We start from the raw sequence: 19,891 nt of genomic DNA on the forward strand, positions 1-19,891 counted from the left end.
GGAGGCTGCTGGCGGCTCGCGGGGCGGTGCCGCGGGAGCATCTCGCCCTGCCCTTCGCGAGCCTGTCGCGGTGCAGGGCGCTTCGGGGGCTTCTGTGGGCAGCTCAGCAGAATTAGCCGCGGAATATGTTCTTACATGGTTTCGTGTTTTGTCATTTACAAAAAGGAAGGAATTTGAAGAACGTGGTGTCCGTAGAACAAGGCCTCGACGCTACGGCTCCTCTCGGGGGAAGACCTGCCTTCCCGCCCGCCCGACCCGCCTCAGGAGCTTCGGCTTCATCGACCGAGGCCCCCTGCAACACCTGCTTGTGGGATCACGCCTAAAACATGCTCGTTGCCCTCGCACACCCCTGCGGCGCTGGTACGTCAGACGCGGTTTCTGCTTGTGTCCAGCCGTGCCCCCGTCCCGCACAAAGCACTCGGGGCACTGCGGCTCTGGCCTTCCTCGCCATCCGCGGCCTGGTGTGCTCCCACCGGGCAACCGCAGCGCGTTTCCCTGCAGGGCCCAGGACCTGGCCACAGGCTCCACTGCCCTTCCCAGCCCCTCACTTGTGCTGTAGGAGAAGGCAGGAACCATGGGGTTTTGAGGTGGAGTTTGTCAGGACGGACAGCTAGGAAGCTTTATTCCTCCTGCCTTCCTCCATTGGGATTTGGGGGGTTGTTAACAGCAAAGGCTTTTTCAAAACTGCTTTTCAGAGGCACTGCTTGAGTTGGACTCTAGTGCGACAATCTGAAAATAGATGATACTATACAAAGCTGCTTGCAGCTGAATCTGTGCAGAGTTTTGGTAAACTTTGAAGTCGTAAACAGAAGTTTATTCTAGGGGAGTCTGCGTGTGTGTGTCTGATTTCCATTTCATTTTTTTTCTTCTAAATTTGAATTTATCAGTAGATGATCAGGGAATAAGTTACTCTTTTGAATACTATCAAACACACTAAGTAGCCATGCTGAAAAAATGGGGAGTCCTCCTACCCCCACTTTCTTTCCAAGAATACTTGGCTGTGGATTGCAAGAATATTATATTCTTTTCAAATGTGTTGTTCCTTTCCGCACACATATATTCAGAAGAAACACGACTGATTTGCATGGAAATTTAACAGTTGAGCCCACCACTACTGTTGGAGTAACCTTTTTTAAAAAAAAATCTTGCTAGTATTTGCACACTGTGTGCCTGAGCACATTCGGGGCTCACGGCAGGACAGGGGCCTTTATCCTCCAGCTGAGTTGTGCGTGTGTGTGATGTGGAGGGGAAAGCAAAATAGCATGATTTGTCCTATGGAAATATTTCTGCCAGGAGAAAGACATAAGACGAGCATATGTGTTAGCCAAGACAGTGAAAACATTTCTTCTCTGCCTGTGTTCTGCCATGAATAACTTTTACAAGCTTTGTCACAAACTGATAAAGAGAAGGGTACTATCTTTGGTCTACCGCGTTTTAAAATTTCTAAATTTCTGCTAAAACTTGTTAGTATAAGGTAAGCAAATTAAGATCATTACCGTGCCAAAAATCAAAACAAGAGTAACATTTTAAACATTTAAAAACATTTCATACTTTTTCATAGCTCAGAAAGTAGGAGTCTAAATTAAAGGTCTAAATATAACAATTAAAATGAAAAAGAAAGGAAAAATACAGGGATTTATACTATAGTCTTAACAAAATGACATTTTTTTAACCTTCAAATATGTATAAATTAGATTTCTTCTGCACATTGTGTTTTGCTAAGGTAATTCTTTCTTTAAGAGTGGTTTTGGTTTGTACTTGTCCCAGAAGGAGCTGGGTAGGCTGTTGCACTGCTCGTGCTTCACGGGACGGTGTGGGTTTTGTGGGGCCACGCAGCCCAGCTGGCACGCGCTTGCCTGCCTTCTCTTCTGCTGAGRTGCGAAGGCTGTAACTGCGCATATGGAAACTGGCAGGTTGTAATGAAATTGAAGAAAACAGGTACTTGCCGGGGGAGAGCCGTGAGGCAGGCTGCTGAAAGGGCTGCCCAACTTGTCTCTGTTCCCATCCTGGCCTGATGGCCGGGTCCGTAACTGCTGGCTCCGGTCTCCTGCTGCCGGACTCGTTTCCGCCATTCCTCTCGTAATGTCGGTGCGACTTTAAAACGCGGTGCTGTATTTTCTTGCCCAGTCCTGTGCGAGACTTGGAAAAAAGGGTTTTATGTTGCATTCGTAATTCTGATTCTCATCTTTACAATTGGCTTCTGTATAGGGAGATTAAGGAACAGAGTGCAGTTGTGTGCTGCTTCTCTGCTCCTCTTTTCTGGTTGATCATATGCACATTGTTTCCATCTCCCTCCTTTTGACTCTGTTTTGCTTGTGTTAATCTAATGAGGTCTTTGCCTTCCTAAGGTTATCATAAAGCAAAGCAGGATACCTTATGCCTTGTGATTTGCAGCGCCATATGTTCACAGTTGATTTTTCTGGCAATTTCTGGCATATTGATCCACTGTTTCACCTGCTCTCACTTTTATTTGTCAGTTCTTACTGGCAGACTTACCAGGATATCCAGACCCCTTAAGGAGGGGCTTTCTTGCTTATGAAGACTTTTGCATCCTTGTGTATTGTCTACACAAGCCTGTCTTTGGTTGGCACCTGTGGAGGACAGTAATGTACTTTATAAACAAGGGTAGATCCAAAGTTTTGGCCTAAGTATAAGCAGCTAGATATTTTAATGTGTTTCTGGATGCAGACTGTTAAAGGTATGCCGTAACTCCATAGCTGAATTATTGGGATGGAACTTTTGTGCTGTATCTAGGAAAATACCAATTTCTACTTTAGTTCAGGTAAGTTCAATATCCAAAAGTGTCACAGCACAGTCATATACCACCAGGCTGCTGTGTTTGGACCCAGTGCTGTGCTTTAAAGTGGGCAGACATCTCGGTCTGGGACTCAGCTAGTATCTCTGATAGACGTTGCTGGTGTGTACCATGTGCGTAGCTGCTCAGGGTGGGACCCTGCTGCTTGGTGGAGGTAGCCCCAGAAGGACTGAGCCACAGCTGCCCGGCACACTCCCTGTCCCTCACGCACACGTTCACCTGGAGCTTTGCCCTGACCTTAGCTGTTCCTAGGGGTGTGATCCTCAAGATAAGAAGCAGCAAGTGGCATCCTGAGGCAAATGTTTGTAGGAGTCTTCTTTAGGTTATAGATTAGCAGATAGACTGATAAATGAGGACTTTGCTGAACAATGTATTGAACCAGTAGCTTTCCATGTTATGCAACATAAGGAAAAAGCTAAACACCTCGTGTCCATTTGTCATTTTTTGTCCCTGTTCAGTCACCAGTTTTGAGCATTATTTGGGATTTGGATCTGAGGTCTGAGAGTTTCAGATCTGCCCCCAGGACCATTAGCTTCTCTCCCTCTAAGCCAAGGACTGTCTGTGTAGTTGAGTGGCTTCCACTTTAGCCAAGCTTCGTGCAGATGATGTCTGAGCCGCTCTGCATCTGCTTAAGTTCGTCGTGCCTTTTCTTGTACAGCCCATCTCCGAGGCCTGACTGAGGAACCTCCATTGCTCCAGTCTTGCTCACTGAGAAAACTGGTTTTCGTAAGCATGAGGCATCCCATCACTGTTCACCTGAGAGCAAGTTAAGTCAATGGTTTTCCATTGTCCCTGGTCTGGAAAAGAGACCGCCCGGGTGACAAACGCTGTGTACTTGTATTCCAAGGCACTGAAAAAAGAATATCAGGCATTGAAAAATCAACCAGGATTAATAAGCTGGACATACTTTCTCCAAATTCTGACAGGAATAGTAGTATCTGCAACTGCTTGTCCAAGCTAAGGAAAATGCGAGCAGGACCTGTAAGATATTTTCAACATCCTTTTCACCTCTTTCTTTCAGGCTGCTGTCCAAGCTGAATGCACTTCTGGTAAGTAAAGCACTGTACTGAAGGGAGGAGGGAGGATTTCAGGACAGGTTGACTAGGATACAGTTTTACTTTCATAAATTATATAGCTACCAAGCACACAACGTTCTTTACTTTTAACAAGAGTTTTTCCTAGAAGAAATCTAACCTTCTGACTGCTGAGAATTGCACATACTGGTATTATTGCTTGTGTTATGAACTACAGGTGTTTTAACCTAAAGGTTCGCCTTTGCTTGCAACAACAGCTGTCCTTTACTTTTCAAAAAGCCTTTGTAAATAAGCTAGAAGGTGGGAGTAAGAGAAAAGAAGCTCACTCTGTTCTTATGTTGTTCCTAGTTAAGTGCCTCGTTGAGTTACAAACTGGCTCAGAAGCCTGAAAAGGTGTATCAGTGCTAGCCATGGGAAGAGAAGAAGTCTTTACAATTCCAGCGTGTGCAGTAAGACGGATAGCTAGGAAGCCTTCAGTTACACACGAATCCTGCACAGCGGTGGTTTGCRTTTCCTGCATCCAGCCCTGTCCTGTCTGCAGTTGTTACCTGTTGATGGCAGGAGCAGAACAATGGAGACGACGTCCCCGTCATGAGGGAGAGTTCCCATTTCCTCTTTCTTGCCGTGTATTTGAGCATGTCAATGATTTCCTGAGGTAGCTGGACCTTGGGAACCATGCTTGTCTTAGAATAAGCCTAGCTTTTTAAAACTCGCTTTTTCTGCAGTTAGAAAGACACTTCATAGCAAATATTACTCAAACGTGTCTGCTGCACAGGGTCTGCAGACCACGGGTGCTGCAAGATGCAGAAACATGGAGGTGCTGGGCTGCCGTGTTTTGAAGGCCCCTGCCTGGGGCTGCTTTGCACTGACGAAGCCACTTATGTTAGTGGTGGAGGCAGTGCCCTGTGCTGAAGGAACAGTGCGTTCCTTTGCCATTTATATGTCACTTCTTCGTTCAAAACTGCAGAAGACACGTGAGCATAATACGATGTATCCTCATAAATAACATCCCACCTTGTCAGGGAGAGGAAAGGCAGACTTGGGATGTTCTGGGTTTCTGTCTCTCTCCATTGCGTAACAATGGACATAAATATTGAATGCTATTAGGTGCAGTTCAGAGGTCTGGACGCCTAAAATGCTGTTAGGTTTAACTCTTCTGCTACATCAGTTGAGTCACCTGCATTCCTATATGAATGGGTCTGAATTTCCTTGCAATGTGATTGTCTGGTGTATTCTCCATCGAAATTGAGAAATGTCTGTAATCTCAGGGGAAACGTGGGAAAATTTTGTTTCCTTTGTAATTTCTATATCAAATGCAGTTTCTTTTAGAAGAAAACAAATGACCGTAAGCTATTTCTGAAAGGCCAAGAAATTCTCTATCTTCAGCCACGTGCCTAACTAGTATGCATGATCATTTGTTAAATATCTCTGTAATGTATATTTTGTAGGTAGCTTTGGAGGCCCAGTTCCTTAATTTTCCCAGCAGAAGTGGGGAGAATTTGTGCAGAACAGTTCTAAAAGTTTTCTATCCCTGTTCTGCATCATCAATTTCTGTAACAAACTGTATGCTTATCTTTCTCCATTAGCCCTTGAAAAACTATGCTGTTGCTCTTTCGGAGTAGTCTAAGAAAGCAAGCGATTATATGTGAAATGTGGTGGATAGGAAAAATTTTAAAAATGGCCATCTCGGCAGGAGGACCTGGCTATGAGGTTGAATCTCTTTGTTACAGAAGAGTAGTATTTATTATTCCCATGATAATGACGGCACTGCGATTATCTGACCGTTCTTCCTAAGGGAAGTGCCTTATGTGGTGGATGATGAAGGTCCAGTTCTCAGCAGAAACTCTGAGAGGGAGAGGGGGAAATAGGAGAGAAGTGTTAAATTTAGGCAAAAGATGAGGAACTTCAGATCCTGGCATAATACACTTCCTATGTTCTTGCTGAAATAGTCCTTAACTGGGGAAGGAGGTCGTAATCCTACATACAGGACAGGGGCCATTTGCTCAAGCAGCAGATCCACTGTGTGCCTGGGGCTAGATTTTATACACAAATTGTTGCAGCCTGCCATTCAGTCTAATTTCTTAAGTGCTGCATCATCCTTCTAGCCCTGACAAAGTCAAACATTGTGGGTGAAGAGGCAAGCAGAAGTCTGCAAGGCTGGCGCTATGGCGTCAGCTAACTTTGTGATGCTACATAACTTCTACGTCATCATCAGCGCTAAGTTTTATTTATTGGTTCCCTTTACAGAGCCCCAGTCGTGAAGCTGTCTCTGCGCTGTCCTGGGGACAACGGGGACAATTTGTTATTATTATTGGTAAGTAGCATAGTGACCTTCTCTCGTGGAGACCAAGGGAAAAACTAAAAGCCTCACTGGCTAGAGGAGGGCAACAAGGAGTCGAATATGAGCTGAATAGCTTGGAGAGCGAGGAGCCCGGCTCTGTGACAGCAGCAACTGTGCACTGTATTCAGTTGGGCAAAGCTACTCTAGGCTATTTTGAAAAGTAAGACTTAYTTTTAATCAGGTGACTGCTATAACAGAAGGTGTCACACAAAGTGATTCCTTCCAGTATATATTGAATTACAAGGAGATTTTTCAAAGGTCTTAGGGATGGAAACCATTTAAATTGTAGTAGGAACTTACTTGCCTATGATAGCTAGGTTTTTTGCATGACAGGAAAACTCTTTTATGCCTGTCTTCATCACATGAAGAAGTATTCCAGAGAGGACTACAAAACACTCTAAACACTCTAAAATTTCTTAGATGCTTAGCTAGTCTATTGACTAAATACAGCTCCTTAAGATTGCTTCAGTGGTCATTATGTTATTTTTGAATGGCTCGCATTTATCCTTTTGTAATTATTTCTTACTGATGATTTTAATACTTTAAAAAGTCTTATTTATCTAAATAAAACTAAAGTTTTGCTATTGATGCTTCTTTTCTGTATATTGTATAATACTGAATTGCAGGCATCTTTTTCACTATTCTTTTGTTTCTGTCAGCGATTAGAAATGCTCCTTCCTTGGAAGGAAACACTTAGCAAGTCTGGCAAAGATACTGTTTAGCCCTTTCATGGAAGGTGAGTTCAGCTACATGATATGACTCCCTTAATATTTTCTCTCCTTGTACCACCAGAATACATATTTATGTGTAGTAAATAATTCAGTAAGTGAAATGCACCTGAACTTGCCCTCAGGAACTTCGAAGTCCAGGGATATGGAAAGGAATAAATTGTTTTGAGGATCCTTTTTAAAATAATGCATGATGTTTATAGTATTGAAGTTAAACGAAGTATTTAAAAGCATATTGACTCTAAGTCCAATGAAAGTGAGTACAACTATGACCTTGTGGTTTTTAAGATGAACTAAATTAACATTTCACTTATTTTAAAACTGGTCTTCAAAAAGAGACTCATATGTTAAGGTTTGTGATGGTACTGTCCTGTGCCCTGGTTAACACTGTGCTTGTCATGTGAGGAACTACATTTGCAGAGGTTTTGGCCTGAGCCTTGAACCGTCTATGCCATGGTTTCTGTCACACAACTGGTAAGAGATTTGAACTTGGACACTGCACAAAACTGGCTCCCACCAAACAATTTTGCCTTGAGTAATTACAGAATGAAACATTGTCTGCAGGACTAAAATGAATGGGTTTTTTTCCTCTGAGGATGTGAACTTTGTGAGGAAAGCTAGAGATGTTAAAATCCCTGTTAGCACTCTGGCGATGAGAGTTACATGGAGAGGATTTAAACAGTGCTTCACCACGAATGTGCAAGCAGTGGTTGTCAAAAAAACAGGGAACAGTCAGAAGATAGACAGCAACGTCATTTATGTGACGACAGTTATTAACACAAGTAGACAAACCATAAAACACATACTGCACACCATAAATAATGGAATGAACAACAATCAAAAATTTAAACTGGAGTTGTTAACTTTGCCTTTTAAGCTCAACTAGTAAGCCATTTGGAACAACTTAGTTGTTTTGCACACCTTGCTGTCTTGGGGATTTTCACCCCTCCCCCCCCCCACCCTCTGTGCAGGACAGTCGCAAAAGCACTTGATTTAGCACAAATGAAAAGGTGGAGAAAGGAAGGTGGGAAGAGAGGCCAATCCTGGAGAGGGAGACGCTGACCAAACAGATTTCTCCACATCTGCTCTAGGACACATCCATCTTCCCTGTACTCACAACCACTCCTGCGTTGTGCTACACGCTAACTCAGCTGCTGGTGTGCCCTAACAGAAGAGGAAAGGAAATCTCCAGTTGTAGGACAGAAACGTCTTAAAACAATGATAAAATACTAAACAAAATGGGTCACCATTTAACAGACATCCTTTAAACAGCACAAAAAAGGGGAGTAACTTACAGAAGAACTTGGCTCCAAACATAGATAAACAATCCAAATCAATAGTGTTCAGTGGTTAAGGGAATCTGGGGTTTAAATCTGTAATACTTAAAGTTCTGGCTAAGTATAAAGAGGCCGTAAGGTCTAATCTAAAACTTTTAAGTGCCACCACTGACAAGGGATTAGACAGCACACCTGCGTACCACGCAGTGAAGTATGTGTATTACTTTGACTGGGTGAAGATTGCACCTTTCAGGTATCAGTGATGCTGGATTATATGCTAGTAGTGATTCTTTATCATATTAGATACTTTGAGCTACATACCTGTTCAGACCAGCAAGTGGAAATTATTCTTATTAATGTTTTGTTAATGGTAAATATTGAAATTAGATATGCACAAGACATTACTGTATAAAAGGTATTATCCAGATACAAATTCTGAGTTGCTTCCAAAAAGTGAAAGCAGCACTTAATCTCCATGGCCACTGGCCTCTGAGCATGCTGTGGAAGCATTTTAAGTTTCATCAATGCATGTAGCTGATAGACATGGTACAAACCTTCACAGGGTTATTTTTATATATATATATATATATAAAAAATATATATATATAATATATTGCTTCTTGTGCAGTTAAGGCAATCCTGCCTTTTACTTGTTTAATAGCAAGTTCTTAAAACAAAAATCTCATTGATAGCTTCTCTCTTCTCTGTGTTGGGTAAAACTACAGATGCTAGTAGCAAGGTTTGTGTTACAGGCTTGGTAACTATACTGCTTAGTCTTAAAAATGCACAGGCACATGGTGCAGCACGTGGTTATGGACAAAAGAAATTTACTGAGCTTTATTAAAATAAATTACAAGAGTTTCTCTAAAATGCTGAAATGCTCTGATACAAAGCTGAAGAAAGCTCTATGAAAATATCAGCACAGTTTCATGGTTTCAAATCACCCTTAGGGTTGACCTCTTGCCAGGAACACCACCTCACTTCCAAGTGCGGGGACTCCAGTTTCACAAACTGTTTTCTGAACAGGTAGTGATGTTTTGATGCATTAGCAGAAAGAGAAGAGAAGAATATCACCATGAACCTGATTCTCATGGTTCAGCTGACTGGGCTGGGGAAGCCCCAGCCTACCTGTGAAGCATCATGTGTCTGCCAATGGGATTTTCTCTGTAAATATTTGCCTACAATCAGGTTACTGGATTGTAGTCCCTATTTCCCTCAATATAAAAAACAAACAAGGCTTAACGTGTCTTAGCCATGATTATGTTTTTTAAAGGCTATTTACAAAAAATGTTTAACTTTGGCTGACCTTAGCACAAGGTCATTGGGTGAAGCTGTAGGGAACAGTTGGTTTCTGTGTAGCCCAGGCTTTATTTTGGCTGGCTTTCTATTAACTCTGATACATGGGTAAGCTCATGCCAAGCAAAATCAGACATATCATGAGATTTTGCTTTGCCTGTATAGAGGGAGTAGCCTGAGAAACAGCTTTGCAGGCTAGAAAACAAAACCTAGAATTTGGGGGTGGCCAAATCTGATGCTTGAGGAGCTTGACAAAAGGACCCGCTCAGGTGTTTAAAAAGAAAAATTAAAGTGAGATTTCTACTAGCAAGTTCTTGTGAACCAAGTCTGGAGGTTATATGTCAGCATGTGCTTTGTATAGCACGTGTTCTTGGAAGTGAACAAGTCACTTTGCATTTTAAATAGCATTTCCCCATCCAAAGTGGCCCTTGTTTCTCATGAATACCTGCTAGTGACTGCATTTTCAAGCTTTCATGAGCAACAGCAGAATGACACTGATAATTAGTGTCACTCCTGCCCAAAGGGTGCAGAACAGCCACAAGGGTCATGTTAGCTTTTTTCCTTCTTTTTCTTCTGTTTTCTTTTCTTAGCAGCAGCAGAACTGGAGTTAACTGGTATTTGTTTGCAGAGTCAAGGAAATAGAAGTGTGTCAGTCTGTTTGGAAGAAACTGATGTTTTTTCCTTAGACCTTTAAATTCTTAGATGCTTCACTAACCTGTATCACATATTGGGAATTAGATTCAAGGGCTGTTTGGTAAATCAAGCTCTGTCTAATAATTGTAGTAGATGAATGTTACTGATAAAAACATTTTATGCACACAAAGCATAGAGGTATTAGAGTTGCTTCTGCAAGCTTCTGTAGTGAATTTAGTTTTCCTTTGAGCTCACTGAGAATAGCAAGCATCTTATATTGAATTTATATGAAAAATTATTTTGACAGATTTCTTCAGATGCAAAGAAGCACCAAGGGAGACGTTCTGTTCTTTCAGAATAACTGGACCCACTGGCAAGAATCAGCTACACTGAGCACCAAACAAGGAAACCATTTCCAAGTTATCAAAACATGCTGTTGAACTACATTTTGTAGCTGCATTTTTTAAATGTACCATGGGATGCATCAAATCCAAGGAAGCCTTTTCAGGTTCAAATGCTATCCAGGATGAGAGGATCGGGGAAGGTAATGAAGGATGCACTGGGGAGAAATCGTCACTGATTGCAGTGAAGCTGGATGAGAAAGGTCCATCAAGCTCCATAGTGCTGGACTATGCACACCGGCTCTCCCGGGAGATCCTTGATCAGGCTGTGAAACAGTGGGCAGTGACTGAAAGCAAATACAGCGACATCCCTTTTATTGAAAGCGATGTGAGCCCTGAGCCCTGACTGGCAAGGACCGTATTCACAGTGAGTGTCCCATCTGTTAAGCAGTCTGTGTTTGGTGCTAGTGCAAATAAAGTAAAATCAGCTATGATTTGAACATAATGCCACTATATGAATGTGTCTACAAGGGAGGCAGAAATAAAATGCCTTTTAATCTGTATTACTAAGAAATTAATTGGGTTACAGTAGAACCTATAACCGTGTCATTTGTTATCAGCCGTATGTTGAGTATATTCTGTCTTTGTGTGTGCTGAGTGTGATCAGAATTTAGTGTTAAAAAAAGAGGATGAGAAGAAAACAGCTGCCCTGCAAGCATACAAGCACCGCCACATTTTTGCAGAGGCTCCAGAGATGCTTAAGGGTAAAGCACGGATTATTTTAATGTATGGAAAAAAAAATACATATGATCATCATAAACCTACTTGGGTGCGCGTGAAAAGAGAACTGTATGCTTGGAAAATTTGTCTGTGTTTTGCTAAAGTGAAACAAGGGTCTGTGTGTAGCAAAGATAACTGCTGTCATAAATCTTACTTTGATTCTAGATCTGTCTAAATCTGTAAACYGCAAAATAATGAAGATACTACAAAGTATTTTATAAAACCAAGAAGTATTCAGAGAACCATATGGACTATGTTACTATTCAACTTCCATTCCTAAGCAAACCAATGAGAAACATTACAATATTGATAAACAGTGCATTATAATTAACAGATGCTCTGGCTTCTGAAAATGCACAAAGGCTATTCAGTAAAATCCTGCAGTAAGAGCGTTTAATTCCATCTGATCACTGTCTTCAGACCAAAGCTGGTGTTTTTTGGGGGTAGGGGGTCTTTTTTTTTTTTTTTTTTTTTTTCTACTGTAACCCAGATATATGTGTAAAAGCTGCCTAAACTGACTAGTGAAATGAACCTTCATGGGTGGACCAATGTTTCAGGACCATTTACTTCATAGGAACCATGGCTGCATTACACTGAAATTTCACTCTAACTTGGGACGCCGGGACGGTAGACCATCGTTCAGCTTCAGTGACAGGCCTCACCACTTCCCTCTTAGTAAAACTGTGTACGATGACACAAGTATGAGCTACAGAAACCTAATGCGTAAGCAGCACATGAATTCCTGAATAAGCCTTAGGCCCAAAGCTAAAGGGCTGAATTCTCCAGGGATTTTATCTTGTTTAGACACACTGTGCCCTGCTTCGTCAGGATATGAAGCCTGACCTGACTGTACTCATAAGTGGGGTTTGATATATTAAGAAAGAGATGAGAGGAATTAATCATATGTCATCTTAAAAGCTACTGTTTTGCTGACATACTATACAAAGTGAAAGCCTTGTAGAAGCTTGCTTTTAGCTCCTGTTTGTTTCTCTTTCTGTTAAGGCCAGTTAAAGAGGCATGTAATTCTTTCCCAGCTCCGAGGGCTTTCCATTTTATGTTTTCATTTTATAAAAAAAATGCTTTCCATACTGGAGAAAACTGTTACTATTTTTAAAAGGTATTCATAGTCCTAGTAACTGATACAAAGCATGGTTTTTCAAGCAATGGTAAACAAGCAGAAAGAAGACCATCTGAGTTGTTATTTTTAGCTTATTCTCAGACATAAGCTAGTCTATGAACTGAGAGGGAACATGGCTGTTTTGCAAACTGTGTGACTCAGAAACTTTATTTGAAATTCATCTATTCCAGGAATTGGATATATCAAGAGTAAGTGGTGAAAAATACTTCGTAACATAGCACAAGACTGCCTTTAATTCACACTGACCAGACTAGGCCCTGATACTGATACTATGTTCGCAAGCTTTTGCTGAAAAAGAAAAAAAAAAATCTGCTTCTGTTGCAATGTTGTCTTCTTTGAAATCACACCTGAAGTTGGCCTAAGCTGTTATGGCCCATTTAACTCCTCCTGCTAGCAGTGATGTTCCTTGAAGCTCTAAAATATACAAAGCATTAAAGTGTACCCTACATTTGCCACAGCTTAAAAAAACAAAACCCCCCAAAAAATTTCCACACCATACACACAGGTGAATTAAAAAGCAAAAGCAAAACTTCGATCGAATCAGTCCGTATTAATTTGACACTGCCTAAGCAGTGTGTTTAAAAATAGACTCTCTTCTTCACATTTAGCTAAAAGAAAGCTTAAAAAAAGGACCAACCTTTCCCTAACATTAGTGTTAGCTCAAGAAAGTTAACACTGCTGAAGACACTAATTAAAAAAAAAAGAATATGGACCAACCTCTATAGCCAACACTTGTCAGATATAAGTAAGCACGCCTCACCGTGCGCTTGCAGCTGGACTAGCTGCGGCAGGGCGGCCGCACCACTTGCCCGGGAGGCGCCCGCAGGCGCCAGCGACCAGCGCTCGGGCGCTGCTGCTCCTGCCCAAGGCAGCCGCTTACCTGCAGCCTCCAGCTCGTCTCCCGCCGTTAATGCGCAAAGATTGCAGCAGCTTCAGCAGGGCCGAAGGTGCTACGCCAGCTGCTTCCTGACACTTCGTATGCCACTGGCACTTCACGGAAAGCACACAGCAAATGGAAAACAAGCTCAGGAACATCAGGGAGAGTAGAAAAGAGGCAGCTGCACACCGGGAAAATAATCTGACTTTTACAAGACACTGTCAGCAAATAATGCACCTACCCCTAATTAAAAAGGGAAAAAAAAGTTCAATACTACAATATAGTGAGAGATCTAAGGAGTTCTCTTCCCAGAAGAGAGCTCTGCTGTATTTTRGTAGGCACAGTACTAGTACTAGTAGTACCTTTTATAATAAAGGTTTCTTTACATAAATAAAATTACATCTGTCTGCTCATTACATTAACTATGCTTTAGTCTTACAAAAATGGAAGAGTGGCTTTCCAGCTAAGTTGCCACTGATTCTTTGATTTGATTTTGTGTAATAAAAGCACTCCAGTATGGGACTGGCATACTTTGCGAAATCATTTACTGTGGTGTAGGAGTTTAAAAATACATTAGCTTTGTACTTTCTCCACAGAACATCATATGTGTAGTCTGAGTGGATAGAGTGTGACTGACTTGATATTCTAATAATGGTTCAAAACACATTAACTGCAGCACAACTTTGTAAAATTAACATTTCTGGAGTAAGATACATTGGTATTTCCAAATAAAACATACTACAATATATTTTTACAATATTTTTGTGGAAAATACTTTCTTTTGGACTGAATAAAATTAAACTGATCATCTGCTTTTAAGATCTTTATTTGACAAAAAAATTCACATATCAGACAGGATCTTGTTACCATGAGCTCAGAATAAAATCCTCTCCACATAAATTTTGGAAGCAACTGAACACACAAATCAGAGTTTATTAATTGAGAAGTATACTCTTGCTAAAATAGGGTGGGTCCTTTTCAAGCAGAGAAGGCACTATTGTTATTCCCTGGGGACTGTTGTGTTTTTCAGTTAAATACAATAGCTGAAGATTATTACTTTGTTTGCACAATAATAATGGAATGAACAGAATTTTTCTAAATAGATTAAGAATAGCCATTGTTTAAGAATCTAAAACATACAAATATAAAAAAAAAAGAAACAGAAGTTTATGTTTCTTACAGAACCAATGTTAAATAGCTGACTTCCCTTATCAATTGGGAAGCGAGAGGAAGGAGGGATTTTTGTATATATTGTAATATATACAAATATATTGTAATATATAAGATATCATATTTGTAATGGCCTAAATTATCTCTTTGGCACCCAGTGTACAGCTAAGAAGCAGAAAGCTTAGTAAAACCTGAATGGGAAACAGGAACAGAGAAGAGTTGTAGCTGGCAGAACAACTTAAGGGCTTGAGTATCCATCTTAATCTCACCTTTTCTCCTAACACATACATTTGTTAGGATACGTTGCGTAAAAGGACTAGAGGATCCATGGAGCAGCAGACAGTTTATGTTTTGCCTTGTCATCATGTTTTGCCCTGTGTCATCAGTACATATTGCTGTGTTCCCCCTCCTTTTCACAAATTTTCTACCCTGCAGACAGCGAAACTTCCTATTCAGGATGTTCATGGACACAACAAAAGTGCAACCAGGCTTGTCAGTATAGCTAAACTCCAGCCACGTGCAGTAGTAGGGGCTAGGTTCACCTCTACCTTAAAATCTTTAGAGAATCACTAACAGCAGCAGTGAATGTGCTGCTTGGTGTTCGGAAGCAGTTCTGAGACAGTTTACTAATTCACCACTGTGACACAAGGAAAAACTCCTTAGCAATTTTTGAGMAAAACTCATTATAAAGTTTAATCAAACTCAATGGCATATAAAAAAATTTGGTTTTACAAGCCAATCCCTGTTAAATAGAACAGTGCTGTAGGCTCTGGTGTTATTATGACATTTGAAACAGTGTCTACATCACACAGCAAGACCAAACATTAAATCAATAGAACAATTTCTTCTTGTCAGACTAATGTGTCAGTCTGACCTTTTATTTAAAATATTACTTAACACCATGAATTTAGCATGTCTTGCATTTTCCTTTGTAGCTCTGACTGTTTTACAGCCTTAAGTACATTTCCTGTTCATTGTATAGAGAGGAATCTGAGGCACAACCCCAAATTAATAGATCAGTGACAGAGCCAAGAATACCAAGGGCTCTTGACTTCCCGCCTGCTACATCACCCTTTAACCATACTGCTTCCCTCAAAGGTTCCTCCTAAACTCAGAGTCAATGCCAAAAATTAAATGGTAATCATTGTGTACTAGCAGTAAGAATAACAATTTTCCTTGAAGTCTTTTTCCCTTATTAACCAGTCATGATTTTTTTCTCATTATGGTAGCATAAACAAGAGAATGCTCCTGAATGCAAAAAATTAGACATATGAATCACAGATAGGCTAGGAAAAGAGTCTTATCACACTACTATTAATTTGTATGTCCTAAAATTAAGCAGATGTATAAGATGTCAATAGGCTTGGGCTTTACAGCTTGAGATCGTTGTTTCCCAATGGCTTAAAGCAATCATCCACGAATTCATCAGTGACTTCCTCTAAAGCAGCTGGCTTCCATCTTGGGGACTGGTCTTTGTCAATCAGTACTATCAGGTGAAGTACAAAAACACAAAAGTTACTTGTAAACTTTCTCCAATTAAGATGATTTCAGATTGCATCAAGATAGGAGACTACAGTGAACACAAGCGGGGAGAAAAATCAATATGCTCTGGAGATGATAGTTTTAGGAATGCTTACATTTTTTACTCTAATAGTTCTTGAGTTGTGACCTGTGCGGAGATGTATCTGGGAGTTGCCTGATGAATGCCATATCACTTCAGAAATAGCCAATACCATTAAAGGTTTCCAGGCACTATTAGGTACCCAGACTTTGAAGGGAAGAATAAGCCTTAAATTAATGGTTCCCTGTCAGACCTACTCCTCTTGCCTGTCTTCTGCTTTGTCATTTGAAATGGGAAACAGCATACACGATGCTTCTTTTGGGCAAGGGCTATTACATCTCTGTGCAAAATCTGACTCTCGTAGAGCACAGGAGATGACTCAAAGCAGGTGTTAAATTCCTGCGGCTAATTTAAACACATCATATAAACTAATCACGAAATAACTAATGGGGAAAGCATATAACAAAGTATCTTTGTGAGAAAATCAAATACTGCTGCAGATCTGTGTAGATGTAACTGTGAAGATCTGTACACTCTTACTATGTATACTCTGCACTGTATACGGGGAAACACTTCCTGAAAATAAAAATCATCAGTGAATGAATTATATGTAAAAGTGTAACAAGAAAATAGTTCTCAAAAAGCATTCCTTGCATCACAAGGCATGCTGAAGGCATGTCAGCAGGAATTGCTGTACTAGCAAACAGTAAGACAACAGAGTTTGTATGTGTGTAAAAAATGACAGTCTGAAAGGAATTCCAAAGCCCTTCAGAGCACTTTTCAAAAATAAAATCATTTAGTGATTTTTTTTATTATAATTTTTAAAAAATGGCTACAGTAATTGTAGCTTTCTAGATGTACTAGTTCCCCTCCTCAAGACACATTCCCTTCAGATGTGTGGTATCAGCTTCCCCTTTGGAGATGCACCTGTGGCCTGGGAGAGCTTCTGGCCAACACGGCCCATGGCATATAGGGGAGGAAGGGCAGGCTGCCCCCCTTGGCTCCCTCTGCTAGCAAACAGTCATGAATATGATGCTTCTAAAGGCACGAGGACAGAAAAGGCTCATGCAGACTACATGTTTTGAAGAACTGGAGCTGCCTTTTGGTAAGTTGCTATATCTGCTCTGTCTAAGCAGATTTCATTCTTGATGACTAAACTAGAAACATCTATATTAAGAAATGCACGCAGGAGCTGCATTTAAAGTTCAGTAGAAAGAATGCCCACCTAAAGATCTTAAGAGTGGCATTGTGACAGTATGTGGTCAAATGTGACTTGAAAACTTCTTAAGTGAAAAGAATTTTTTTTTCCTCTATCAACCAACATTTGAAGAATGCCTAAAAAAATGAAGACCTCAAATATTATCCAGAAATACCAGTCTGCTGTTGTAACAAACTGTTCAAGCTTCTGGCTAATACTGGTTTAGACTAGAAAGAAAGAACAGGGAGTTAAATACCATAAATGGTCAGGTCAGAATTTAGCACAAACACTTGCAAGCAGCTACCACGCCAAAACTAAATGTGACCTGGATGCACAAGTCTAAGAGCTGCAGACTCCAGTTTGTCCCTCAAGATACTTGAGGCTTTACATGCACAAGAGGCTTTATAAAGTATTTAGTTAGAAGGCATTATGCTTAAAGTGCACAGCTCTTCTCAGGTTAGTTTCAACCATGATGATATCAGCATCTTAAAGCTGAGCTTCATCCTGAAAATATATGATCTTTTCTTGCTTTTTTTCTGCAGTTTATAACTAGATGAAAGCCAATTAGCTACTTTGAACACCAGATTTCTGAAAGACAGCAGATACTAGGGCCCTTCTTCCTATTATCTAAGTTTGTTTTCTTTAGCAGTAGCTATTGCAAACTTAGCAGTTTACCCCTTGCAATTACAAAAAATGTTTAATATTATCTAAGTTAAAATATTTAATTTTTCAATAGGATCCTGAAAGCATCCCCTTTCTGGAATAACTTCCATGTATTTTGTGTTTCTGCAGCTTGGGATGGAAATAGCTTGTTCAGTACAAGAATGGAACAAAAATTCTGAAGACTCTCTAAGGTAGGTTAAGAGAAGTTTGTTAAAAAAGTAATTGAATATAGACATTGTGTTTAGGGCTTGTTCTTGTGTCTGTTTGTTAACTAAGAAGCCATCCCTCTGTTCAGCAGGAATGAGTTTGCCAGACTTTCACAGGTTCTGGTGCTGGGCAAACCTTCATTCAGCACAACCAAAACACTGGTATTTCTAAGCACCTGAAATTCTCTAAGAGTTGCAATGAAATCTGTCTGCCTGCTTGATGACTACAGGGGTTTTGTGTGTCCAGGATAAGGCTCACATCCGCCAGCTGCTAGCTCTGCAGGAGAGAGAGCAGAAGCAATACACCACTCGGGTATACACAAATACGGGCTTTGCAGGTTCAGCAATAGGCATACCTAGCATGCCTTAACAGTTCCATTTAAAATAAATGTTCTTGCACAAATGGTTAGGCAGTTAACAAGCTAATTTAACAGATTTTTTTCCCCTCGTACTGCTGAGATTGCAGACAACCTGTATATGTTTGAGCATTGACTCCAAAAAATGACCTCTTTTATTATGCAATGAGTGTGCAAAAACACCAGTTGTTGGCATTTACCCAGAGCTATGCATTTCTTAGAGCTTGTGCATTATTCTATAAATCAAGATGAAATATAGCTACTGAAGTGTTCAAAGAGCCTATTTACCATTTTATGGGAAGACTCCATGCCTTGGTTAAAGTATGATCTGGGTATTTCATGCTTTAGGGGTTTTAGCTTTTAATAGCTCCAACCACAAGAATCGCAACAGGGAAAGACTTTGCCAGCAGGTCTTACTGTCTGGCTAAAAGAAAAACAAAACTTGACCTCAAGTCACAGTAGGTTAAAAACTTCATGGGTCACTCTTAAATGAACTACTTTCCTAACATACCTATTAAAGTTACGGTCTGAAGCAGATAAAAGTTGTTATTATAATCATTAGTTGACCTAAGGCCATTGCTGCTGAAAGACAGTCTTTAACAACTAATATTTGATAATTATATCCTAACTTTATTTTGTCAAAAAAAATCTTGTATGTCTTGAGATCCTCTTGTGGTAGGCAGGGACAACAGCTGACTCTTAAATGCTTGAAACTTAAAGAAAAAAAAAAACAACAAAAAACACCCCAAAAAACACCAAACAAAAAAAACCCCTACTTCTTAAACTAACATTTTATTCAGTATGGTTGTGGAGTGCTTAGCAATCTTACTTCCTATTAAAGACAGGCAAAGACAGGATGCTCAGCACCTGGCTCATCATTTTCAATGGATTAAACCTAATTTTTTTTAATTATCTTTTGTCAGATTCTGCACCGCTCTTAAACAAAATAAGTACCTTACTGAAAAAGTAACAGACTTCAAGAAGACTAATCCCAGAACAAGATATATGCAGTAAGCAGAGAACAAAAGTGACTGAAGAACGAAGTATGCACACTGCTATTAGCAATCTTCTCGGTGCAGCTTCATCTTTTTTCTCTCCCTTTCCTGACACAGTTAAGCCTTTGCTACGTTACCCTATGCAAAAGGAAAGCTTCCCAGCTGTTGTTTCTCGCAGCTTTTTTCTTTATAAGCAGTTTGTGTGGTTTACTTGTCATAGTGTGACAAGTAATTTGTTTTTGGCCTCTGCCTCATTCACAGATGGTTTAATGACTTTGTGCATTACAAATGAGAACTAGATTTGGTGCTCATCTGACTCTGAGCCTTTGAGGTTTGTCACTTCCCATATAGCGACCTTTAGGCAGATGTGAAAGTTTATATGGTGGTATAGAACATATCCTAGGAACAGCATCTTTTTAAAATATCTTTCTCTCCACTACCCATTTGTAGCGCAATAAAAAGCATGTACTTCTCAACAGACT

General features: G+C 40.4%; 2 protein-coding genes across 4 annotated transcripts in view; one reads left to right on the forward strand and one right to left on the reverse strand.

Annotated features, from left to right (window-relative positions):
• Positions 1-1,338: 1,338 nt before the first annotated feature.
• The window catches only part of HIBCH (3-hydroxyisobutyryl-CoA hydrolase), a 59,671-nt gene continuing 41,118 nt past the window's right edge, over positions 1,339-19,891 (reverse strand). Inside the window, exon 14 of one of the 3 annotated variants that reach the window (XM_026091740.1) lies at positions 1,339-3,665. In XM_026091740.1, the coding sequence (XP_025947525.1) occupies positions 3,583-3,665 (83 nt within the window). In that variant the 3' untranslated portion in view covers positions 1,339-3,582. The other 2 variants (XM_026091739.1, XM_026091741.1) reach the window with 2 other exon arrangements.
• CUNH2orf88 (chromosome unknown C2orf88 homolog) lies at positions 6,872-15,104 on the forward strand. The gene has a single exon (XM_026091742.1). The coding sequence runs from the start codon at positions 10,599-10,601 to the stop codon at positions 10,869-10,871; it is 273 nt and encodes a 90-aa protein (XP_025947527.1). The 5' UTR covers positions 6,872-10,598; the 3' UTR covers positions 10,872-15,104.

The sequence above is a fragment of the Apteryx rowi genome, unplaced genomic scaffold (assembly GCF_003343035.1).
Source record: "Apteryx rowi isolate R43461 unplaced genomic scaffold, aptRow1 scaffold_92, whole genome shotgun sequence".
NCBI lineage: Eukaryota > Metazoa > Chordata > Aves > Apterygiformes > Apterygidae > Apteryx > Apteryx rowi.

Bases quoted from the DNA above. Each gene is read 5' to 3' on its own strand.
- CUNH2orf88 (XM_026091742.1), top strand. From the start codon at position 10,599: ATGGGATGCATCAAATCCAAGGAAGCCTTTTCAGGTTCAAATGCTATC.